Raw genomic sequence first — 23661 nt, 5'->3', positions numbered from 1 at the left:
GAACAATTACCATGAACATTATACCGATTTGCAAGCTAGCTACAGTGCATTACAATCATAGAGCATGGAGTAGTGAAACAGGCATTATACAGGCATAGGCGTACGTGCGGGCAGTGGTATCCTACAAATACAGTCGAGTTACACTTCTATTGGTGATCTAGTGCTGTACGGGACGGTCCAGGAATTGTCAGATAAATAGCGATCACTGTCGTTCGAGTGAGCCCATGAAGCTCGATAAGTCGAGACCTTCGTATTCTTCCTCCGGAGGTAGATCTTCCAGTCCTTTTAGAACGTTACGCTGACCGGGCAGCGCGTGCGGCTCCTTTTCATTCTTCTTCATCGCGGAAGTCGATTCCTCGGCCTCTGTGGTGTGTCTGAAGAGGTCCAAGACTAGGTCTGTGTCCATGGACGACAGGCCAGAATTTTGTTGCGTAACAACAGAATTAGCGATATTCAGCTTGAACCGTTGCAGGCTGTTGGGACGGAGATTAGTGAAAGTCGTAACATGACAGGCAAGGTCACGCACCCCATGATTTTCTCTTCCAGGGTGCCCTTGGTGATGAGTCGGTATACATTGACGACCTTCTTCTGCCCGATACGATGAGCACGATCCATGGCTTGAAGATCCTTCATCGGGTTCCAGTCGTGCTCCACGAAAATGACCGTATCGGCACCCGTCAAGGTCAGACCGAGACCACCGACGTGGGTCGTGAGGAGGAGACAGTCAATACTCGGGTCGGAGTTGAAAGTCTGAACGACAGCATGGCGTTTGTTGGCGTCGGTGTTACCGTCCAGGCGCATGTAGGTGACGGAAGGCATATGCGGCTTGAACAGATCTTTCTCTATGATGTCCAGCATCTGTTTCATCTGGCAGAAAATGAGAACGCGGTGCTGGGAGAACGCCCCCGACGTAGTCGGTTCGGCGTCCGCAAGCTCAGACTTGGCGATCTCTCCAGACACGGAAGACCCCACGCCGATCCCACAATCAACGAGGAGTTGCCTATGATCGAAACTTAGTCAGCTCGATGAAGGTACCGTCACAGCGACGACACTCACTTCAGAGCCAAGAGCTTCGGTGCGTTGTGGATGTCGCTCAACCCAGCCTTCTGCCCAGCGTGCGCGAGGGCATCGAGGATGGATTGCTTATCTTTGAGCACGAGAGCAGGGTGATTGCAGAGCTTGCGCAGGTATTGCAAAGACTGGAAGACGTGTTGCTGATCCCCGCTCTGACCTTTGTCAGAACGAACGACGTCCTCTGCGGCTGCACCAGCACGAGACCTCGAGAAGTCGTCGTAGAGGTACTTCTGTAAGTCTGACAGTTCGCAGTAGTAGTCTTGAATGATTTTCGGAGGAAGGTCGTTCAAGACGTCCTCCTTCAATCGACGTAGAAGGAATGGCAGGACTTGTTTATGCAGGGCCTCAAGCGCAAGGGCAGCTGTCCGTTGCTATCAGCGACGGCTTATCCGTGGAACGATGTTCACATACCCGCTTCGCCGTTCTTCGACTTGCCGTCTCTATTCGATAGGATAGGCTTGCTGAAGCGCTCGTTGAAGGACGTTTCACTACCCAGGAACCCCGGCATCAAGAAGTCAACAAGCTCCAAAGCTCCAGGACGTTGTTTTGAATGGGCGTCCCCGAGAGGATGAGACGGTGATGGGCGCGGATGCATTTCACCGCCTTGGTGAGCTTGGTTTTCGCATTCTTGATGATGTGACCTTCGTCCAGAATGCAGTAGTGCCAGTTGATATCTTCGAGGCTGGAGATGTCGTTGCGAACAACTTCGTACGAGGTGATGACGACGTCGAACTTCTTCAGTCTCGACAGAAGCTTGCTTCGCTCTCTCGAGTTACCGGTATACGTGACAGGCTTGAGGTTGTCGGTGTACTTCAGTATCTCGTAGTACCAATGGCCCGTGAGCGTCGGAGGGCAAACAATGAGAGAAGGAAGGTGGACGGAGTCGGGTGACTTCATCTCCTCGTGCTTCTTCGCCCGTTCGTGATGCTTGCTCGCCAGGATACAGATTGACTGCAACGTCTTGCCGAGACCCATGTCTGCAAAACATTTGAGCCAAGGCTAGAGGATGTGAACTGAAGTAACGTACCATCGCAGAGAATACCATGCAGCTGATATTTTGCAAGGAAGGCGAGCCAATTGACACCCTCCTGTTGGTACTTCCGCAGCTCGGCCTTGATCGTAACCGGGATGTTGTACTGCTGCACCTTGCTACCGTCCAACAACTGCATGAGAAATTGACGCTCCGAGTCCCTGCGCTGAAGCAGCTCTTGAGAGAAGCCCGGGGGAGCTGGCAATCCGGCCTGAAGGAAATATTAGCGACGTAGGATCAGTGATCCAACCCGTCAAGCGTACCTCTAACGGGACCATCTTCACCAATGATGCAAACGTGTTGGTGGCGGTCGCGCGGATATCATCGTCGGGGTCGCTCATCCGACCGAGGACGGGTACGACCATGAATATGACATAGGGTAAAGCCTTCATGTCCAGCTTTTGAACGATGTCTACAGCATAAGTGAGCTCAGTTAGACCTTGAAAACGAGAGCTGTCGCTTACGATACATAAGCTCTGTCGAACCCTGTCTGTTCGAGAGGTTCAGATCATCGCCGAGGAAGGGGATGACGGTCTCAATGACTGCCCGCATAGCATCCATTGTCATGGTATCGCACATCGTAGCAAAACACTTGGCTGCAGCCTGGCGGATAATGGCGAAGCGACTACGAAGGGCAAGGATGATCATCGGGAAGACTTCTCTGAATTTGGGCCATAGAGACTCGTGGAATGTCGGAACGATCGCTTCCAGGACACTGAAGGAGTCGATGACGTCTTGTCCCGACTGCTTCTCGATCTGCTTGTCCATCTTCTCGAGGTCGTCTAACAAAAAGTCAGAATAGATGGATCACAGAATTCGATATAGCACCCACCGGTAGAGCAGGCACTGACAAGGCCCCCCGCCATAGATTGCCACATCTTGGGAACAGCATCTAATAGACGCGCCCCGAATTTCTTGGATAGCTCCACAAAGGCGAGCTGCGCACCCCTGCGCGACAGATATGCTCTCGCAGCATCCTCTGGACTAGGTGGGCTCTTCTCCTCTTTGGCATTGCTGTGCGAAGCCGACTTGGGGAACGACAGAATACCCACAAGCGTCTTCCTCGCATAAGCAAACGTTGGAGTCTGGTCGGTATCCTGACAAAGGAAGGTGCACAAATTCTTCACGATCTTGTCCGGGGGCTGAGCTATTTCGCGGGACACGCAGAACTCGACAAAGGCCGCGACCGCGACTGCTGAACGGGTCTGAAGGTCGACGTTGTCCTCGTTCTGACACGTGACTGTGAGTGGGACGTCATAAAGATATACACTTCGTCTTACCTTGATGCTGTTCATGATACCCTTGACAATGGGGCTGACTTTGTCCGGTGTGCCCTTGAAGGCGACGAAGGCTGCCGCGAACGCGGCGGACACCCGGATATCATACTGCGCCTTGACCTCCACATACCGCTCGATGCTCGCAACGACTTTGACACGCTTCTCCTTGATGATGCGAGTTCCCGCTTTTCGTCCGCCCCAGACTGGCCTTGAGCTTGTCGAACATCTCGCCAACCGCTGCATGCGCAGTCTGAATGGTGAAGCAACCAGACTTCGTGTCGGTAATGTCAACCTCCGTACCCAAGACCGGTATGGACGACTGCGGCAGCTTGCAATCATAAGCGAACGACTGCAGGAGTTGTAGCACTCTCCGTGAATGCGCGCTAGAGTGAAGGCCATCTCATGATACGCCGCAGGGGGCTCGGCTTGTAGCCAGGACAGTGTCTTCTCGCTAATCTCAGAGGCGAGCGACGACTTCTCCATGAGCAAGGGGGCCGAGGGCCCCAGCTTCGCGTCATATCTTGGCCCATTCTTCGGAGATGATGGCAGCAAAAACTTCTGTAGCATACTCGTCGACTCGAGTAATGGACGAGGATGGGGCGAAATGTATCGTCGAGTGACGAGCCCTGTGTTTGGGCAATGAGTGAGTTCTATGGCGAAGACTTGGCGAAAACACGTACGTTGTTGTCCCAGGAAGCAATGACATGTGCCAACGCCGCCGCCGCCGCAACTCGGGCCTTCAACACGGTCTCGACAGGTATTAGTGCGAGATCCTGAGCGAGCATATTCTTGTCGACGTTATGCCGCTCAGATACACCGTCTTGCTCCATCGCAGCGGTTGCATCATGGAAAGCCGACGCGTCAAGCGGTAACCCGAGGGGTGTCATCAAGACAGCATACCATTCCAGCAGGACCTGCTGCGTTGCCAAGGACTCTAGCCAGCCGGTCACTGAACTAATGATGGAGAGGACGAGCCGCCAAGCTGTCAGAGTAGCATGGCGGATGTCGCCGCGTTCCTCGACGATGAGGTTCTGATAGAGGAGTCGCAAATACGGAAGGGTCATCCACTCCTTCGGAAGGGACGTGACGGTCATGAAGGTCTGGAGCGTGTTGACTACGGCAAGTCGGACATTGGCGATAGTGTGGCGGAAGAACGGGAACAATGTCGGCGCGAGCATCGTGATCGGATGTCTGAGAAACCAGTCAGTTTACAGCTATCGAACTAGCGTTCATGTACGCACGATCGCGTTTGGTCGGCTATGATCTCAATGACCTCGTCATACGTGACCAGCTTCCCTAAGGTTGTTATCAGCAACCATCACGGGTTGATGGACGGGATGGAGCTCACCAAGCAGGTCCATCACTGCACCGACGCTGGAGCTTAAATCGTCTTTCATGTCGCTGAGACAGCTCCATAGCACGGCGAGTACTCGCGGTAGTTCTTCGGGCAAACGACCCACGAGATGGGCGGCGACGGGTAGTAGGCAGGACGCCGCGACCGAACGGACATCATCGTCGCGGTCACCCAAGCTGTACAGCTTTTAGCACTTAACGAAGGAGGTAGGAGGAAGCACAAGCGCACCCTAAGACGGCAGCATCGACTACACCTCTCAAGACTTCTCTCCATCCTGGTCACGGTCTTGGCCATCTTCCGACTTCGCAGCGCTCACGAGATCACTTCTGACTGCGACTTCATATTTGATGCCCAACAGACCGGCGTGCCGGACCTCCCAGATATGACTCTTGTCGGTGTTTCTGTCGGGACCTCTGGTCTTCGAAATGATGGGTTTCACAGGAACCTGGAAGTCCTGACGGATCATGTGAAGCAGGATCGAATGGACACGTAGGACAGATCTTCGAGGCATGTGAAGGAGGAGAGAGGCGAGAGTCTGCGAGACCGTTTCTCGTACCGGTGCGACAACCTTGGTTTCGATTTAGTGCTGCGCATAAGAAATTTTAGGATTTTTCCACGCACCTGGTCCGAGACGAAGTCGCCGAACCTGTCAAGCACGAAAATACAAAGGAATTGGACGGCGAGTTCGTTGCACCACCTCTCGTGTGCGAGGAGATTGTCTTCCCAGCTCAGCCCAACTACAGGTGCTACGTCAGTTAGCATTCGTTGCGATGCACTGACGACGGACCTTGCATGCCACCGTATTTGCCTTGAAGCTTCAACAACTCCCTCAGCGCCATTGCGGCACCATGTCTCACTTCCCAGGCGGGGCTAAACAGATCGACTTCCAACACCTTGGCGAGACCATCCCAAACCCAACGGCCCTGCGGAACCTCTAGTGCTTTGGACTGCTTCTGAGCTTTAGGCGAGACAGCACCGCCCTTCGAGGGATCGATGACGACTTTCTCTTGAGAGGCAGTGTCTCGAGGTGACTTCTCACTGCCCTTGCCTGCAGTTGACGATTGTTCGTCGGCTGCAATAAGACGGGCTCTGCAAACGATTGTTAGAATCATCTAGCCATGTAACATCCGTGATGCGCACTTGGACTGGCCAACCGGCGCTGCGTTATATTTCGCCCCAGCGCCTTGCGCAGGCGGAGCAGGTGCGGCGACAAAAGCATTGTTTCCCGGCTTTCGCTTTCGTTTGAGTCTGTTCCGTTCACGTGCAGACAATGCGGAGTCGTCTGCCATGACCACGTCCTGAGAAACGGGTTGTGGCATGACAGGAGTGCTAGTTCCGGAGCGCGCGGGGGCGAAGGCTCTTTCTTGAGCTTTGCGTTGAAGGAGACGTCGATGGGCGAGACACTCGCGGATTCTTCCTCAATCTTTGGGGCGGTCTCCATTTCCACGTCCTGATCAGCCTCGTCAGCGACCAGCTCCTTCTCGATGTCCATATCGTCATCGCCGCTGAAGCCGTCTAAGAAGTCCAAGCCCAGGCGTCCCATGGCCTCTTTCCTAGCTTTCTTGACTTCAGACGAGCTAGCCAGGATTCCTGTGGGTTTCACAAACTCCTTGCCGGACGACGCCAGGAGTAGGGTACCTTTCTCCATGAGCTCGCACACGGAGAAGGGTGGAAATTCGGGTGGTGGATGTACAGAAACATCCCGTGTGCTGTCCACATCTGCACCCGGCTGCCAGAGTGGGACTAGGGAAAATACTTGGGAAAGGGCCGTTGAGGCAGCCGAACGGGTCTCGTACGATCTGGAGTGGAGACATGGCAGTATCTAGAGCGTCCCACATTAGCCGTTTGTGGAAGCAAACCATGCCGTCGACATACCCGCGCGACTACCGCCATAAGCTCTGACCAAGCGGACTGGTCCGCGAGGTATGTGTGTTGCCGATTAGTCTTGACGTCTTCTTCGACGATGGAGACATCGCCAATGACGCTCTTGGCAGCTAGTTGTGCTAGTTGTTTGGCTGCTGTTGTTCTGACCGAGCTCGTGGACCCGGTATCGAGGAGGAGGAGGAGCCGGTCCAATCTGGGAAACAGTGAGTACGACTACACTTGCCATATATGCGCAGCGGAGCATGCCTGGAGGTCATGGCGGACTCGGGCGGCGTCGGACCGGAGACGCCGCGCTAGGGGATCGAAGGTAGTAAACGGGGTTTTCTCACGCCCCCTCGCTGCAGCGACTGCACCTTTTATCACCCTGTCCTTGTGACGAAATTTGCCGCCGTCACGCGTGACCATCAGCTTCGGTCATCTGCAGTTCGGCGCGTCACATGTGACACTTTGCCTTTCTCAGCTCTTGGAGGCCTTTTGCTGCTCCGTGATGCTCAGAATAAGGGGCGCCGCGCATTCCGCATACGCAGCGCTGTCCTCCCAGACCCGACAGTGCATTGAGGAGCTGCACACCAGCGGAAGACATCGGTGGGCGCTTGCTGGTACGTGATTCGATCAGGCAATTCGACGAGATCTGCTCATATCGTGATCTAGATCTCGGCCGCTGTTGGGATGCTCCTCGACGCTTGGACACTCCGAGGCGAGACTTTGTGCCACTCCTTCGCCTCCCGTGTCTGCAGGTCATCCACACCGACTGCCCTCTTCCCCCTCGTCTTCATCGTGTTTCTCATCGGTGCGCAGTAGGCCAGACGCACACCATATCTTAGCGTCGTGATCATGTCAGATGCGTGGGCACAACCCTTCGTCCGCGAGCTTCTATTCCGGCTGCGCGATCGCCACGTCCTTCAAGATGTAGGTGAGTACGAACTAATAAACGACCTTAGTGAGTGACTCTGAACTTGTATAGCCCGCCTAGAGATGGATGCCGTACAAGCTGCCTTGGAACTGCTCGATGAAGCGAAGTGGGACGAGCCGACGTCAAGCCAACTGGACACAGTCATCCATCGGGCGTATGAAGAGATGCGGACATCACCCCGCTCAGACGCACTAAGTTGGCGGATGCTCTACACGGACGCGTGCATTTTTCGCTCTTTGGGCGACGTCCTTCAGCTGGGGCTTGCGAAAGACTGTATTCAGGCTATGTCGTGCATCTCCAGGTTAGACCATGCTATCGTCATCGCTGGCGCTCCTGGGGAAGACCGGCGGAACATCATCCTTGACCTGATCCTTGGGATTCAACACCACGCAATGGGTTGTCTTGGGCGGACACGCGGTGTGGACCGCCCGCTGGGCAAAATTGGTGTAACTTCGACTTCTGTATCCAGAACATTGCATTCGGCCCTTCACCAGGTCCCCTATCTGGATAGCCCGCCATCTCTGCTGGCTTTCGTACGTCAGTACTCGCAACGACCTTTTGTTATCCCGGGCTATATCACCGATTGGCCTGCTCTGAATGAGCATCCGTGGAGGTCACTTGACTACCTGCGATCGATAGCTGGCCCAGGGAGAGTCGTACCAGTGGAGATAGGCGACGACTATCGCGATGACGACTGGACGCAGAAGATGATGCTTTGGAACGATTTCTTGGACGCCCTCGAGCCCCATGCGCAACAAACACCGGAGAAACGCAAACTCTATCTTGCACAACACAATTTGTTTCTGCAGTTTCCCAAACTACGCGACGACGTCGTAATCCCCGACTACGCATACGCTTCCTTACCGACACCGAAGGAATTCCCGGACTATGCTCCGCCGGCCAATGAGGAGCAGCTTGTTCTCAATGTCTGGTTAGGGCCAGCTCGTATGACATCGCCTGCCCACACTGTAGGTGACGATCATGCTTAACTTTGGCGGGCTTGCTCAGTCGGCCTAATTGCAGGACCCGTTCTTCAATCTCTACGGTAGGTGTCTGTCACACGTGCTTTGCGCCCTTTGCTTACGTCCAAGACTTCGCAGCCCAAGTCGTAGGTCACAAAACAGTCTGGCTGGCGCCTCCAGAAGCAACCCCGGCCATGTATCCTTATCCTCCTCCGAATGGCGATGCAAGCGATCATACTCACAACCCTGCCGCAAATACTACCAACCCATGTATGAGCAATACGTCGACGGTCGATGTCTTTGCACAACGTGGGAATCAGAAAGACATGCCGGCGTTCTGGGAAGAAGCAGTTCCGCGCGCGATGAGTGTGACACTCAAGCCGGGCGATTTGCTGTTCTTCCCGCCAGGCTGGTGGCATGCCATGCGCAGTGAAAGTACTAGCTTTTCGGTGTCAATGTGGTTCTAGTATCTACTCTGACCACGTATTATAACAAAGAAGTCATCCTTGAGATCACTGTGGCATTTCTGTCAACCCGAGTGCTCGTCGACGTAACTTACATACAGCTCCCAGTCCTCTCAACGGATCGAGATCTACATCCATTGATGTGGCTGGTATCGCCGAGCTATGCCCGAAGTATGCTCCGCAGGGTCGTTGAACAGCTCCCCGACAACGACACCTTCACCTCCCCTTCGATTGCTCATTCCCCGGACACTACTCTTGAGCTCTACGCGTAGACATATTTCTGAATGCCATGTCCGAAGGACGGACTAGACCGGAGGTGAAAGAGATCAAGTCCGTCTCACGATCGAACCTTGCCTCGCAGGTTCAATCCCATAACCTCTTGCTGCATTAGGGATGCATACGACCACCTTTTCAATACCTCCCCCAGTCTTTCGAAGATCAAAGATGCTGCCCTCGGCGGCCGTCTGTTCCAAGCCTCGGACGATGCGCCGGGCGTCGCTGGGAGGAGTCTGGCCTGGAAAGTGCGATGCGTCTCCATGGTTGTCGAAGGAATGCTCACGATCAAAACCCTGTGCAGCTGTTTCTTGTGCAAGCTGAGCCTTTGCAGACGAAGTCGGATGTGATATCTGTGTCCCCGCTAGAGGCATTGCGCGCTACACGACATGAATACACGACGCTGTTGCTAGAGAAGATGCGGGCACCAGATGGTAGTTACGAGGATGGTCTCACTATCCCTGGTACGAATGAGCCGCCGTCGAGAATCGCTCAGACACGCTTGGACTTGTCGAGGAACAACCCATTGAGCCTGGACGACCAGGTGCGTGCAGCCCTCTGGCTCAGCGCCCTGCCCGCCGACCGTCTTCTAGAACCCATGGACGGAATGGTTTGCATCTATGGAGCTGCGGAAGGAGATTCTGAAGGACGTTGAGCGCACGTACGTGTCCTCGCATTAGGACCTTGCAGCGGGATGAATTGCTTTCCAGGTTCCCTGACATCGGTTACTTCCGTGACCCCGACGTGCAAGCTCATTTGACAAACGTCCTCTTCATCCATTCGAGTATGCATCCTGACGTAGGCTATCGTCAGGGCATGCACGAGCTGCTTGCCCCGCTATATTACGCGGTGGATTATGACTCCATTGACGAGAAGGACCCCACTCTGGACGACCCCAATGTCAAGGAATTTTGCTCGAGGGCATGGATTGTCGCAGACGCCTGGGCACTATTCACTTCCGTGATGAACGGCGTGGGCCGCTGGTACGAATGGCAGGAGAAGAAGGCTGCAGACAAATCACCGCTGTCATCGCACGTTCAACTGAATGCTGGTCCCAACGGATCTACAATAAAACCGTTCGTGGCACCGATTGTAGAGGCATGCAATCGCGTACAATCTACCTACCTGAAGTCGGTGGACCCGGAGCTCTGGAAGAGCATGCAGAATGCTGGTATCGAACCACAGATATACGGAATGTGAGTTCAGGTGTGCTGTTAGTGTGCCAGTCAAGGGGGACTGAACGATTCGCGGCAGACGGTGGTTGCGCTTGCTGTTCACCCGCGAGTTTGATATGCACGACTCGATGATCCTTTGGGATGGGCTGTTCGCTTGTGACCCGTCTTTTGACCTCGCAGAGTGGATCTGTGTCGCGATGCTCATTCGCATACGTAATAAACGTAAGCGTCGAGGTGACGATGTCGCGCGGACAATACTAACGAATGTTTCCGCATCTTGTCTCGCAGTCATCCCGTCTGATTACAGCGGCCAACTGACGTTTTTGCTACGATATCCCTCAACACCCGGCGATACCATCTCGGAACCACCTACAGCACACCACGCTACTCTCCTGCTCCGCCAGGCTCTCACCCTGCAAATGTCACCGAGTCCGACAGCAGGTGTCTCCATCATTCACGAGAATCGGAACCTGCTCGATATACCTGTTGAGGTTCCCGAACCACCCCCGCCGCCGGCTCGGCGGCGCCCCAGGCCCGGTGATCGTGGCCAGTCATTTTCGTCTGGAAGTAACGCGGGGACGCAGCGCGGACCGGGACAGAGCAGCAGGGTCGGACACTCGCGCCAGCAATCGAGTCCGATGGCCCTTCCGGAGATGTTGGCTCGTGGACTTTTGGAACGGGGCGAAAGCCTTGGTATCAACAAGACTGTTATGAATGCGGTCTCAGAGCTGAAGGTATACTTTCAAGTGTGAGCCAAACAATCTCATGCTGACACGAGCTACTGCAGCGCAATCTCCCGGACCTCGCCAATTCGATCAGCAAGCTCCCGCTGTCTCCACAGTCCGCTTATGCGGCGTATCCTCTGCTTGATGAGAGACCAGTGGCTGAGCGCCATAGCTGGGAGTCCAGCTCACGCTTCGAGCTGGAGCGTGAACTCTCAGAGCTGCGCAAGGTCCAACGGCGATTAGGAGACTCCGTCGAATGGATAGTCGACACTCTTCTGCAGGATGAGGGCGATGCTAATAGCAAAGACACCATTATGAAGAGGAAACAAGAGGCACTGGAGTCGCTAGCATATGTCCGTGACGTCCTCAAGAGCAACACAACAGACATACAGGAGGAGCGATTGGTTGGTGAAGAGGAAAAGAAGCGTAGGGAGGCGAAGGAAGAGCAAGAGAAGGAGAGAGAAGCCGAGCGACGAAGGGATATCGAGCGATCTACACCAAAGCCGCCTCAGCCTGCCGCTGCGCCGCCACCCCCCACTCGACCGCAAGGACTTGCAACAAGCAGAAGTTCCTCTGCTATCAGCTCTTCGCATCACGGCATTGCTCGCTCCCCGCCCAAATTCGGTACGATTGCATCCTCGAACCCGTCCAGCCTGCCATCCCCACGCTTCCCGCCAACGTCTTCGATGCCTCAGAAGCCCGTTGCACCGTGGAACTACACGCGCTCAGACTTCTCGAGCAACAGTTCTCCTATTGCGTCTCTTCCCCGAATTCCCCCGCCGACCTCGACGACGCAGTGGACGACGACCCCCACAACACCCGCATTTCCGCCGCCGCCCGCACCGCCGTCGGAGGTGCCTCAGTCTACTCCGCGCGATCAAGCTCCGCGCAGAGGGGTGCAGGACGATCCCTTGGGGGCGCTGCGATAGCAGAGAGACGATGCCCTTGCAGTAATTCAGTGTAGTGTAGTGTAGAACATATTCGAGTAGGACGAACGTTAACGAGGCTAGAGGAGGCTAATTGCAACCGTATGATTGGCCGAAGCGGCCGGCGCTTTCGGGCGACGCGGGGAATATCACGGGACACGCGCGTTCGGAGAGCGACGGAATTTCGGTCGTCACTGACCGAGGCAGGCCTGGGATCCGCGTAAAGTCAGAACAACTCTCCTTCATCGCTCTCACCAACGTCGGGCTCGCTGCGTCTCAGCCATGTTGAGGACAACGCTGCCGAGGGCACTCCGCGCCAGTAAGAGGTCGTTCCACAGCTCTGCGCCCGCCTGCAAGGTCGTCGCGACCAACCCCGTCAAGGCCCAGGAGGTCCCGGTACGGGGATCCAGTAAAACCAGGCTGGTTGGCGATGCTGACCCTATTCGTGCAGTCATGGGCCTCTGGGAACTATCCTTTAATCGAACATGAATATGATGCAATTGTCGTGTAAGTCCGGCATCGTATCAGTTACTATGCTTGACCCTCACGCGATGGGTTTGCAGAGGTGCCGGCGGTGCTGGTCTGCGTGCTGCATTTGGTCTCGCAGAGGCGGGATTCAACACTGCATGCATCACCAAGCTCTTCCCAACAAGAAGTCATACTGTCGCTGCTCAGGTATGAAGATATCGTGCCTTCGATTCCCAGGTCGCTGACATCATACTCATGAAGGGTGGTATCAATGCTGCGCTTGGTGTAAGTTTGACGCATGTCTTCTGACGAATAGGAGCTCATATTTCCGTGTCATGCGAGTAGAACATGACCGAGGATGACTGGCGGTGGCATATGTACGACACGGTAAGTAGTTATGACGTTTAAGTGCTATCAATATGCTGATAGCATACAACTGTAGGTGAAAGGGTCGGACTGGCTGGGTGACCAAGATGCAATTCACTACATGTGTAGAGAGGCCCCACGCACTGTCATTGAGGTGCGGCTCTCGTCCGTGCTCTACGATAGAGGTCACTCATATTCGAAGTAGCTCGAGCACTTCGGTGTGCCTTTCTCCCGGACTAAGGAGGGAAAGATCTACCAACGTGCATTCGGTGGTCAATCACTGAAGTACGGAAAGGGTGGTCAGGCCTATCGTTGCGCAGCCGCTGCTGACCGTACCGGACACGCGCTCCTGCACACACTCTACGGCCAATCCCTCCGCCACAACACGAACTTCTTCATTGAATACTTCGCGCTTGACCTCATTATGCAGGATGGCGAGTGTGTTGGTGTGATTGCGCTGAACATGGAGGATGGCACGCTCCACAGGTTCAGGGCACACAAGACCGTGCTCGCGACCGGTGGTTATGGCCGTGCATACTTCAGCTGTACCAGTGCGCATACTTGCTCTGGTGATGGTAACGCCATGGTTGCCCGTGCGGGTCTGCCCCTCCAGGACTTGGAGTTCGTGCAGTTCCACCCGACTGGTATCTACGGCGCTGGTTGTCTCATTACTGAAGGTACGCCTCAGTATATGCGCATCTCCGGTGCTTCTGATGTCAACTGCGTGCTGTAGGTTCTCGTGGTGAGGGTGGATATCTCCTGAACTCCGAGGGTGAGCGGTTCATGGAGCGTTACGCACCCACCGCGAAGGATCTGGCTTCTCGTGATGTCGTCTCGCGCAGTATGACGATCGAGATCCGCGAAGGTCGTGGTGTTGGTCCTGAGAAGGACCACCTCTACCTTCAGCTCAGCCACCTGCCCGCTGAGGTCCTCCACGAGCGTCTCCCGGGTATCTCTGAGACCGCCGCCATCTTCTCCGGCGTCGATGTCACGAAGGAACCCATTCCGGTATTGCCCACTGTTCATTACAACAGTAAGTCCCCGTTAGTTACTGAAGAAGCCCCATCTGAACTGGTGCTCAGTGGGTGGTATTCCGACCAAGTACACTGGTGAGGTCCTGACTGTCGACGAGGTACGCGTCCACGCTTGCCTTGGGTAGCAGTTGCTCATAATTCTTGTGTGCTACAGAACGGCAAGGACAAGGTCGTCCCCGGTCTTTATGCCGCCGGCGAGGCAGCGTGTGTGTCCGTCCACGGTGCGAACCGTCTCGGTGCCAACTCTCTGCTCGATATTGTCGTCTTCGGCCGTGCTTGCGCGCATCACATCAAAGAGACTCTTACCCCCGGCAAGCCCCATAAGGAGATCCCTCAGGAGGCTGGTGTTGAGAGCATTGACTTCCTCGACAAGATCAGGTATTGCGTCTCCTGGCCTCCGCTCGATGAATGTGTCTCCTCACTCTACGAACAGGAAGTCCGATGGTCCTCTGCCCACCGCTAAGATCCGGCTCGACATGCAGAAGGCTATGCAGGCAGACGCTGCTGTCTTCCGGTGAGTGTAGCGCTCTCTTCGGCGTACGCACGCGATATTCATTATGCCGCAGTACCCAGGAGACGCTCGACGAGGGTGTGCAGAAGCTCCGCAATATCTACCAGAGCTACGACCAGGTTGGCATCAAGGACAGGAGCATGATCTGGAACTCGTGAGTGTCGTTCGACCACCCACAAAGCTCTTCACCTCATGCGTGTCATCTTGCAGGGATCTCGTTGAGACCCTCGAGCTCCGCAACATCCTCCAAAACGCCGTCCAGACCATCACCGCCGCCGCCGCTCGCCAGGAGTCCCGTGGCGCGCACGCACGCGAGGACTTCCCCGAGGTCAGTGCACCCCGCCATCTCGCTGACACTCACATGCTGATGCTCTACCCCACATAGCGTGACGACGAGAAGTGGATGAAGCACACGCTCACCTGGCTGCCTGACGCGGAGAAGCCGGACGTCGAGATCAAGTACCGCGGCGTGATCGACACGACGCTCGACGAGAGCGAGTGCAAGCCCGTGCCGCCGTTCAAGCGTGTCTACTAGGTCGCTCGCGGGCGCTTTGTTGTGTGGGATTGAGGCAGGTTGTTGTAGCTGTCTGTGTTCATAATGCATCCCTTTACATATCTATTTGTCTGAGGTGTCCGGCAGTCACTCGACGCTTCGAGGAGCAGCGAACAGTTGTAAATGTGGACGAGTGTTATGTAGCCGTAGAGCTTGATGCAGTCTCTGTTGCAGACCATAATGGCCAGCAAGCGTCAGCCTGGAGATGGTGCGCGCGATGTCCGTCGACCTCGTTGTTGTCTGTCGGCTTGTGTTGTTGCAGAAGTCACAGTCGTTTCTGTCAAGTGATAGAGCACTTGATTTCTAGGTGCATCCACATACATTATGGACATGACTCCATAATTCCAAGCATACTAGAGATTCACAGGAAAAGGGAAAAGGAGGAAACTGATACAATGAGAGACGCGAGCTTGTCAAGGAGACACGAACCAACACAGACTGTCATACCAGTCCGCTAATCATGGTGTGCACACAATCAGAACATATCCTCCCTCGGACCTTCCGCCTCCTGGCCCATCCTGCCCATGAACTCGGAGCTGAACCCGAACCAGCTGCGCTCCGACGCGGGCGCGTGCGCGTGGGCAGCGGCGAGGTCGGGCTGGTACATCGTCTCTACCCAGCTCGACTCGGACGCAACGTCCGAAAGCTTGTCGCTGTCGGAGCGTGCGTCGTCCGGCGGCGGTGGGTGCGCCGCAGCCCATGCGTTGTGAAAGGCGAAATCCGAGAGCGTGTCGGACATCGACAGGTCGGACGGCTGGCGCGACAGCGCCGCGGGGGACGCGGCCTGTGCGGGCGAGGGGAACGCGACGGGGAACGACGCCGAGAAGTCGAGGGTGGGGAGGACCATGGAGTGCGCAGGGTCAATCTGGACGCCGACATGCCAGTCGGAGTGCACGGACTCCTCGGAGGTCGACATGGTCTCTAGAGCTTCGTCCATTGCCTGCCTCTCTTCCGCGTCGCGGTCTTTCCATACCTCTTCGACTGTGCACCATCCCTGGCCTGCCTCGCCGAGCACGCTGCGGACGCGCTTCTCGTCCCAGCCGTCGAACGTGACCTCTAAGAGTGTCGCTAGCCCCAATGGATCGCCATGCGCCTCACACTTGACGTGCGGGCTTTCGAACACGCGAGAGGCGTCGAGCCGCGCGAAGAGTGAGGATACGCGTAACGAGTGGGTGGTATGGGCGCCGTGCATATTCGCGAGGACTTGCACCGGGAGCAGCGGGTGGTTGGCAGGCGATGCTGACAAGGGCAGGCGGGGCTCGCGCGCGGACGCGACAACGGGGGCGAGCGGGATGAGCAGGTGGGTCGTCACCTCGGGGTTCTCGAGCGGGGCGGCGGGGAAGTAGTGCTCCAAGTCGGCCTCGCGCTCCTCCACTGCGGTCACCACCTTCGTCGCCTTCTTCGTCTCGCGGGGGCGGAGCATCTCCTTGGACTTCTTGGACTGCTTGCCCTTCACGCTCTTGCGCATGCGCATCTTCTCCTGTTCCTTGCGCATCCGCGTGTCCCAGTCAGCCTCCCAGAGGGCGCGCCCAGTGATCGGCACGTTCTCGACGAGGTTCTGGAAGACGGGGCGGCCGGTGGAGAAGTTGCGGGCCAGCCCCAGGCCAACTTGGCTGACGCCCCGCGGGACGGCGGGGGCCTTGGGGAGGCGGGGTAGCTGCAGTGGGCGGGAAAGGGTGAAGCGCGCTGAAGAGGAGAGGCCCTGTTGGATGGAGCGCATCTGTGTCGGCCCATTGTACAGCGAGCGACCCGTTGCTGGGACGCTGCCGGGCAGACGAGAGATGCCTGGGGTCGTCAGGTGCGCGACAAAGCGAGAGAAGAGGTGGCGGGTCTGCTTGAAGACGGCCTGGGCGGTGGAGGTCGGTTGACCGACATTGGGGCGGGGAATGGATGGGATGTGTATCGACCTTGTGTGGTTGGTGTGGAGGAGTGTTCCCCCTCCAGTAGGTTTGAGGGCTCGCGCCCCGTACGATGCGAGCTGCATCGTGAACGCTGCTGGACAGCAAGCCTCACGGATGCAAGGGTAGTGGTGGTTGCTGGGTGGGAGACGCGGCAGCCGGGGCTAGCCTATATGAGCACCGGGCGGGGCGGTGGTGGTGTGCCGCAGCCGCGCGCGTGCGTCAGCGACCCGCCGGCATTTACATAACGCGTTCCCATTGGCCAGTCGATCCTTGATCCTTTGCAGCGACACCGACGACTGGCCGACTCGGTGCATCATGTCGTTGTTTCCCGCCTGCTCTACGTACGTGCTCAGCGCTCTCCGGGAATTACGGAATGTGACAGGCGAATGATGTGACCTGACGTTGCACAGGAGTTGCCTTTTACGGCGGAAGCGTCTCTGGCACGATCGCAGCGCGGGCGCCTGTGCGATCGTGGGTGCTCTGCTCGGTGAGCGTGTCGTACGCTGACTACCGCACGCCATGGGCGCCGTTATCAGCCAGCAGCGTGTCCTCGCGCGTCCATCCTCCTCTCAGGATCCCTCCTTCCGCACTCTCACATCCCTAATACTCCGGGCCCGATTGGCTCCCCGCTAGCGACCAACTCTCAGACGCTGCGTCCGCTCGCCTCGGTCTATGAATCCTTGGAGACATTGAAGTAGTCCAGAGCAACCACGGCTCGCCCTTGCAGGCAACTCAGCTATGAGCTCTCACAATGGAGAAAGCGAGCCCCTCCTAGGAGGCAGCTCAGCCGGTCAAGCCAATGCCAACCTTTCTGTCTTCCGCGACTTCGCCCATTTGGAAGATACTAGGTCATTGGATGAGCAGACTCGTGAGTTGCCAGTATGTGCACGTCCTACGAATGAGCATTGATAATCCATTGCAGTGGCGGAAGATGTCGCACCTCAAAACGATGACGGGTCATTGAAACGACACCTCGGTAAGCTGATTGTCCAGCAATCATTGAAGCATTCTAGTGACCGGTTCTCGGTAGGACTGACCAGTACGGTCTTCCTCATTTTCAACCGCATCATTGGCACAAGGTATAGTCCTACGTGGTGAAATATTGCATCATATTCTAACAGACGTCACAGCATCTTCGCGACCCCAAGTGTCATCCTTCGTGCCTCCGGGAGTGTCGGTCTTTCCTTCGTCATGTGGCTGTTGGGAACGATGATTGCTGCCTGCGGTACAGCTGTATATATCGAGCTCGGGACGGTATGTCGCTGTCTTTTCGTCAGAGCATGAATGGGTGCCCTGACACTGGCTCCTTGACAGGCTTTGCCGAAGAATGGCGGCGAGAAGAATTATCTGGAATATATATACCAGCGGCCAAGGTTCTTGATGGCATGCGGATACGCCGCGTATGCCCTGCTCATCGTATGTCGGCACTCTCTCGTCTCGCTCAAGCTGTACACCCTGACCAAGTGTCGATGTTCCTTAGGGTTGGTCCGCAGCCAACGTCAGCGTGTTCGGAGAATGTGCGCCTACAAAGTTAAGTTGTATCTACATACTAATAAACCATGTCTCAGACGTCCTGCATGCCGTCAACCCCACCCAAACGCCGCCTCCAATCGCAACACGACTCGCCGGTGTCTCCTGCGTCACCTTCGCCCTGGTCATACACGGCACACGCCCCGCATGGGGAATCCGCCTCCAGAACACGCTGGGAGTATTGAAGCTCATGGCGCTTTGTGCCATTGCCTTGAGCGGGCTGGCCGCACTCGCCAGGATGCCTGGGTTCAAGCTCGAAGAAGTAAGCGGGCGGACGTCCGACCCCTATCCCGTGCTATGCTGAGCTTCTTCGATAGCCCCCGCAGAACTTCGAGTGGTCGAAGATGTGGGAGGGTAGTGGGACGGGCGGTGTAAGTGCCTTCGTAACTGGGCTCTTCACCGTTGTCTGGTGCGTAACCCCACCAATCACCACCTCTCCAGCTTTTCCATTCCTGATCTCTCGTTGTTTTATAGGGCCTTCGTCGGGTACTCCAACGCCAACTACGCCCTCTCTGAGGTGCGCGATCCCGTGCGGACGATCAAGCTCGCGGCGCCCTCGCAGTCTTCTCCGTCGCGATTGCATACTTCCTCGCCAACATAGCCTACTTTGCTGTGGTGCCGAAGGATGAGATTCTGGCAGCGGGCGGATCGTGGCTGCGCTATTCTTTGGCAAGCTCTGGGCATCGGCGCAGAGCGGGTGAGTGCCCTGGTCGAGTGTGTGTGGCGAGGCGTCATGCTGAACCGGCGCGCAGGTCGTAGCTGGCATAGTGGCAATGTCGACGTTTGCGAATATAATGACTGTGCTCTACACCCAAGGCCGAGGTACGTCTCCTCGCGCCAACGACACGTAGGCTCAGTATCTCACGACTTCCCCGCGGACCAGTCATCCAAGCCCTCGGGCAAGAGGGTATCATCCCTTCTCCGGCTTCTTCGCGAGCAACAAGCCCTTCGGCGCGCCCTTCGCAGGGCTCGCCGAGCAATGGTTCGTGACGTCCCTGCTCGTGCTCACCGTCCCGCCCGGGGACGCCTACCTCTTCATGATCAACAGTACGCCCCATACCCATCCCCCCACCCGCGCACACTGACCTCCCCTCCGCAGTGATCACCTACCCGATCTCGCTGATCAACATGCTCGTCTCGCTCGGCCTGCTCTACCTGCACACGCCGCTCCGGCGGCGGCTCAGCCCGGGCCTGCACGCGCTCTGGGCGCCGCCCTTCCGCGCGTGGACGCCCGTCGTCGCCGTCTTCTTCCTCTCGAACGTCTTCCTCGTCCTCGCGCCGCTCGTCCCGCCCCCGCCCGGCTTCAAGGTGTACGAGAACCTGCCGTACTGGGTGCGTCTCATGTCGCCTTCTATACTAGATGGCGGTGCTGACGAGGGACTAGCTCCATGTGCTGGCGGCGGCGTCGATCTCGCTGGTGGGCGTAGCGTACTGGTATGTGAACTGGCAGTGGTTGCCACGCCGGGGAGGCTACAAACTCGTGCGGGAGTGGGTGAGGGAGGACGGTGTTACGCGGAGCGTCATACACAAAGTCAAGCTATAGAATTCACGGGGCAGCCGCTAGCGGGTTGGCGCAATCCGCATTGTTTCATTGTATCTTGCAGGGTCATGTATGGGGCTCGTAAAAGTGTAGATGTACACCTACGTAGGATCACGGCATCGCAGTTCGTCGTACACACTTCACCGACTAAGGTGACACCACGAACTTGCGCATCTCGATGCATGAACTACGACAACGCACCGTCCGACGATGAATTCCAAATGACGTATGTACAAAATACAACTGGCGAAACTACCGGTGACGAGGACAACGACGACGACGACGACGACGACGAAAAGGAGCAAGCTGCTGTCGCGCATTACGGAGCACGGGGGGAGTTCTAAACGGAGGAGATCCAGTCAAGTATCATAGGGCGAGAAGCGAACAGGGATGTGCAGTCAGGATCCAAGATGGACAGCGATGGGGGATGATGGGTGGAGATGGGATGACGATGCGAGCGAATAAATACCTGCGATAAGGGTAATTGCACAGCAGACAAGCTCAAGCAACCCGACGGACCCAGTGGCTCGAACGGAGAGCCCGCTCGAGGACGGAGTGAGCACTCGGCGATTGCTAGGCTGGGATGCGATGATGACGGCGACGACGAGGAGAGCATATGGGTGGGCATAGGGCATAGACCGTATATCACCAGCTCTGTGAGCGAGCAGACCGGCCGCGTGCCAGAAAGGACCCAAGCAACTATGCAGCGATGAGAGTAGGGATTAGGCGGGATCGCCGTGGCGGCGGCGGGGCCAGCAGGGCGCAGAGCTGACGAACTGGCACGATGGAAGCAGATGGCAGATTAACTGTTACAAGTAGAGTGGGGTGGTGGGGCACGGCCAATGTCCAGGAAAACGGTATGCACAGCACGGTGGATGGTAGGCGAAAGGTGACGATCCGGAATTATATGGTAAAGGGGACGCCGACGACCGGCGAAGCAGGCGTAGGCGGAGAGTCGACGTCCAGTCGATATGAGCATGATACAATGGTCCAGGCGTAGGACCTAAAGTGAGACTATATGCAAAGGAAAGTGAGTGCGGCGATACGGCGGATATACGTCGAAGGGGCGGCGGCGATGAGAGACGTGCGGGCGACAGGACTGCTCTAGTCGCCCACAAGTGGGACTCCGCGTTGGAGGTGCAGGCCGATAATAAAGGCACAATCTACTGCACGAGAGCACCCTAACGGTGCCCTCTCCCCATCCCATCGCTCATGGCGCGCCCTCCGTGTTCCCGCGGCGCATCTGGCCGCTCCGTTTTGGTCGGCTCGGAGCGTTGCTCTGCAGTGCAAAGCGATCGCTCGAGCGGGCTATAATACACGGCGATCCGGCGCTTATTCAGGACCAGCCTCCGGCACTGGCGTGCTCTCCTTATGCCGGCTGATCTTCTCAACTCCAGCGCCGAGGGCAGTCAGACGGGCACGCTCCTGTGAACACATGCAGTCAGCGCAAAGCCCACATACAGCGGATGACCGAACGATCGTCGGGCGACGCCCGGGGTAACTCCTGGGCACGCGCCAGGAGCGATGGGTACAACTGCAAGATGAACGAACCTCGAGTTCCTCGTCCATGTCCTCCTCATCTTCCTCCTCGCCGCCCTGCGGGCTCTCGAGGTCCTCCTCATCGGCGTCGTCGTTGCCCGAGCTAGAACTCGAGCTAGACTCCGCACTGGTCTTGGAGCTCACGCTATCTGCACGCGGTCTGGCGTCCTCGACCTCTGCGGTCACCTCGGCGCCCTGTTGTTGTTCCTGAGCGGGGTGCAGGCGATGGTCGCGTACAGTGTCAGTGCTGTCTTTACGTTCCGCCTCGACCCTGATCGCACTTGACACCCTCTCCAGCGTACCATACGAGGGCCCACGATGGTGATGATGGTGATGAACAGGCGGCAGCGTCACGGCCTGGAGCATGTGCTGTTCCTTCGTTGGCGTATCCCTCCCTTCCGGAAGAGCCGCGTCCAGCTGGGTAGGCGAAACCGACAACACCTGCTCCGGCGCGGTGTCCTCCTTCCCGGCCGGCGGGTCAAAATCAGATCCACTCGCATGAGGCTCGGTCGCAGGTGGCGGCTCCTCCGCTACCGTGCTCGTCGTCTGCTCAGAACTCTCCGTCTTCTTCCGCTCTTGTTCTTTCCGTGCGCGCCGCTTCTGCACCCAGGCCATCCCGCTGCCGTCATCGTCATCGTCGCGAGCTGAGCTTGGACGCGATTTGCTCGCGGATTCATGCGCGCCAACACTGACACCTCCGCTGGACTGGACCTTTGCCCAGATATTTGCGCCGACACCGTTCGATTGTACGCTGCCCATACCGCCATAGCCCCACTCGACGAACCTGGGCTCCTCGGATCTGAAAGCGAAAGAGTCAGCATGTCTGAGGTGAGACTGTTGATGCATGCGCACACACCTGGCATTGGCGAAGGGGTTGGCGTTGTTAAACCTCTTGGCACCGTAGACGCGCCCGTTGAGCAGCCGAGTGCCGTTCGCACTTCTCGAGCGAGGGCGGCTGTCACGCTCTTTTGCACTGTCTGATGCCGCTTCCCGCATCTCCGAGACGCGGCCCTTCTTGCTCAGCGTCGGGTCTTCACTCGACCAGCGGTAGAGGGGTTGTCCAAATTCGCGCACCCAATCGGGCTCAGGGCCCTTCTCGCGCTTCTTCTTGGACTTCTTGTCCAAGGGCCTGGGCGAGGTAATGGCTGGACGGCGACTGTCCACCGTGGAACCACCTGTACTCTGGGGCGTGAGCGGCACCATGCTGTTGAGACTTGTGGTGGAACCCGGGGTGCGAAGGTCGTCGGTGGAGCGTCCCCTGCCCGACGATGACGCCAAGGGCCCCAGAAGCGGTTTGAGGAACTTCTTCGACCATTTCGCAGATGCACTGTTGGATCTCCGAGGGATGTCGTCGGGGAAGTTTAGGCTAGACGGGCGGGGCGAGTAGGGGACGTGGTTCCACTCGCCGCCGAGCTCAGATGGGAAGGTCGCGGAATGAGGAGTGATGGTGGCGGTGCTCCCCAGCGTCGGGGTCGAGCCCGCCGCGGCGAGGTCGTCAGGACGAAAGAGGAGCGAGCCGGCGGGCGCCGACTTGACCTTGGCGTATTGGTCCTTGAAACTTGGCGTCGCGGGTTCGCCGGTGGACGGCGCATCGAAGTTCTGGCTTGGCTTTTGCTCGTCGTCGCCCGCGGCGTCGTCAAGGAGGACGGAGGGCAGGTCGGGGTTGGCGCCGACTGCGATGAAGATGTTACGGCGAGGGTCAGGGAGGGGAGCGAAGCGGATGCGACGCGAGTTGGGTGCTGAGCCGGAGCGCGGCTTGGACTCGTGGGCATCATGGGGCAGGCGACCTGGACGGCTTGACGTTGTCGCGCTGCTTGATGAATAGTAGTCGGAGTCGGTGGCAAGGTCAGAGGCCGAGGATGTAGATGACGAGAGGGAAGGATTTGAGGGGACTAAGGGGGGCAATGGCACGGAATGGTGGTAGGGCGAGACGGAGGGCGAACGGTTGATGAGTATGCCGTGCGCGGGCCCGTAATGTGATGGAGAAAGTACGGCGGCCATGGCTGGGTGGCAGACCGAGAGAAGAGGAGGGAAGGGTGAGTATGTATAGGAAAGGGAAAGGGCGAAGTGAAGAAGGGGGGGAAGGGGAAGGAGAGAGTGGCGGGTGAAAAGGGAGGAGGAGGAGTGCTTGGGCTGCTCGTCGCGTATCGCTCCAGCTCCCG

The 23661-nt window shown here is 57.1% G+C and overlaps 7 protein-coding genes across 7 annotated transcripts; 4 read left to right on the top strand and 3 right to left on the bottom strand.

The window, feature by feature from the left end:
- Positions 1-202: 202 nt before the first annotated feature.
- On the bottom strand, positions 203-6876 carry B0H18DRAFT_1182277 (SNF2 chromatin remodeling protein; the record flags this gene model as incomplete). The annotated part of the gene is given in 24 exon segments (XM_048035975.1): positions 203-473; positions 527-1000; positions 1057-1435; positions 1486-1562; positions 1595-2051; positions 2102-2315; positions 2368-2516; positions 2569-2886; positions 2937-3333; positions 3385-3566; positions 3586-3749; positions 3791-3912; positions 3951-4007; positions 4062-4572; positions 4594-4595; positions 4665-4911; positions 4964-4997; positions 5018-5303; positions 5357-5472; positions 5523-5824; positions 5876-6098; positions 6140-6557; positions 6611-6812; positions 6866-6876. The coding sequence occupies 24 exon segments, from the start codon at positions 6874-6876 to the stop codon at positions 203-205; spliced, it is 5613 nt and encodes a 1870-aa protein (XP_047898842.1).
- A 269-nt stretch (positions 6877-7145) lies between these two features.
- Positions 7146-9016, top strand: B0H18DRAFT_979299 (uncharacterized protein). Its single transcript, XM_048044383.1, has 5 exons — positions 7146-7218; positions 7271-7532; positions 7584-8500; positions 8556-8577; positions 8633-9016. The coding sequence occupies exons 2-5, from the start codon at positions 7454-7456 to the stop codon at positions 8959-8961; spliced, it is 1347 nt and encodes a 448-aa protein (XP_047898841.1). The 5' UTR covers positions 7146-7218; positions 7271-7453; the 3' UTR covers positions 8962-9016.
- Positions 9017-9141: 125 nt separating this feature from the next.
- B0H18DRAFT_927676 (rab-GTPase-TBC domain-containing protein) lies at positions 9142-12179 on the top strand. Its single transcript, XM_048041657.1, has 8 exons — positions 9142-9288; positions 9350-9479; positions 9536-9775; positions 9825-9892; positions 9942-10427; positions 10486-10628; positions 10695-11140; positions 11194-12179. The coding sequence occupies exons 1-8, from the start codon at positions 9248-9250 to the stop codon at positions 12058-12060; spliced, it is 2421 nt and encodes an 806-aa protein (XP_047898840.1). The 5' UTR covers positions 9142-9247; the 3' UTR covers positions 12061-12179.
- Positions 12180-12339: 160 nt separating this feature from the next.
- Positions 12340-14971, top strand: B0H18DRAFT_869466 (FAD binding domain-containing protein; the record flags this gene model as incomplete). The annotated part of the gene is made up of 14 exons (XM_048040022.1): positions 12340-12453; positions 12509-12564; positions 12621-12732; positions 12787-12810; positions 12871-12912; positions 12968-13045; positions 13097-13568; positions 13625-13924; positions 13974-14023; positions 14080-14303; positions 14359-14439; positions 14492-14590; positions 14647-14764; positions 14822-14971. 14 exons carry the CDS (start codon positions 12340-12342, stop codon positions 14969-14971), a joined length of 1920 nt encoding a protein of 639 aa, XP_047898839.1.
- A 493-nt stretch (positions 14972-15464) lies between these two features.
- Positions 15465-16973, bottom strand: B0H18DRAFT_1114803 (uncharacterized protein; the record flags this gene model as incomplete). Its single annotated transcript, XM_048033168.1, has 1 exon — positions 15465-16973. The coding sequence occupies one exon, from the start codon at positions 16971-16973 to the stop codon at positions 15465-15467; it is 1509 nt and encodes a 502-aa protein (XP_047898838.1).
- A 442-nt stretch (positions 16974-17415) lies between these two features.
- On the top strand, positions 17416-20254 carry B0H18DRAFT_979286 (amino acid permease-domain-containing protein). Its single transcript, XM_048044382.1, has 14 exons — positions 17416-17758; positions 17813-17866; positions 17921-17969; positions 18021-18144; positions 18205-18306; positions 18371-18407; positions 18459-18682; positions 18738-18829; positions 18895-18981; positions 19045-19117; positions 19173-19242; positions 19327-19467; positions 19520-19752; positions 19805-20254. Exons 1-14 carry the CDS (start codon positions 17629-17631, stop codon positions 19961-19963), a joined length of 1575 nt encoding a protein of 524 aa, XP_047898837.1. The 5' UTR covers positions 17416-17628; the 3' UTR covers positions 19964-20254.
- Positions 20255-21115: 861 nt separating this feature from the next.
- On the bottom strand, positions 21116-23656 carry B0H18DRAFT_494722 (uncharacterized protein). The gene is made up of 2 exons (XM_048038301.1): positions 22356-23656; positions 21116-22298 (listed from the first exon to the last, which is right to left on the bottom strand). The coding sequence occupies exons 1-2, from the start codon at positions 23498-23500 to the stop codon at positions 21293-21295; spliced, it is 2151 nt and encodes a 716-aa protein (XP_047898836.1). The 5' UTR covers positions 23501-23656; the 3' UTR covers positions 21116-21292.
- Positions 23657-23661: the final 5 nt, after the last annotated feature.

This window comes from Fomitopsis serialis, assembly GCF_022376445.1.
Source record: "Fomitopsis serialis strain Sig1Antser10 chromosome Unknown B0H18scaffold_5, whole genome shotgun sequence".
Taxonomy (NCBI): domain Eukaryota; kingdom Fungi; phylum Basidiomycota; class Agaricomycetes; order Polyporales; family Fomitopsidaceae; genus Fomitopsis; species Fomitopsis serialis.
This window is presented reverse-complemented; position numbering and strand designations above follow the sequence as displayed.

Excerpts from the sequence above, each read along its gene's own strand:
- B0H18DRAFT_979299 (XM_048044383.1), top strand. The coding sequence starts at position 7,454 with ATGTCAGATGCGTGGGCACAACCCTTCGTCCGCGAGCTTCTATTCCGG. Across the intron at positions 8,501-8,555 it reads TGACATCGCCTGCCCACACT|GACCCGTTCTTCAATCTCTA; the intron begins GTAGGTGACGAT and ends GCCTAATTGCAG. Across the intron at positions 8,578-8,632 it reads CCCGTTCTTCAATCTCTACG|CCCAAGTCGTAGGTCACAAA; the intron begins GTAGGTGTCTGT and ends AAGACTTCGCAG.
- B0H18DRAFT_927676 (XM_048041657.1), top strand. The coding sequence starts at position 9,248 with ATGTCCGAAGGACGGACTAGACCGGAGGTGAAAGAGATCAA. Across the intron at positions 10,428-10,485 it reads GAACCACAGATATACGGAAT|ACGGTGGTTGCGCTTGCTGT; the intron begins GTGAGTTCAGGT and ends GATTCGCGGCAG. Across the intron at positions 11,141-11,193 it reads ATGCGGTCTCAGAGCTGAAG|CGCAATCTCCCGGACCTCGC; the intron begins GTATACTTTCAA and ends GAGCTACTGCAG.
- B0H18DRAFT_979286 (XM_048044382.1), top strand. The coding sequence starts at position 17,629 with ATGAGCTCTCACAATGGAGAAAGCGAGCCCCTCCTAGGAGGCAGCTCA. Across the intron at positions 17,970-18,020 it reads AACCGCATCATTGGCACAAG|CATCTTCGCGACCCCAAGTG; the intron begins GTATAGTCCTAC and ends CAGACGTCACAG. Across the intron at positions 18,307-18,370 it reads CCGCGTATGCCCTGCTCATC|GGTTGGTCCGCAGCCAACGT; the intron begins GTATGTCGGCAC and ends GATGTTCCTTAG.
- B0H18DRAFT_494722 (XM_048038301.1), bottom strand. The coding sequence starts at position 23,500 with ATGGCCGCCGTACTTTCTCCATCACATTACGGGCCCGCGCACGGCATA. Across the intron at positions 22,299-22,355 it reads AACCCCTTCGCCAATGCCAG|ATCCGAGGAGCCCAGGTTCG; the intron begins GTGTGTGCGCAT and ends TTTCGCTTTCAG.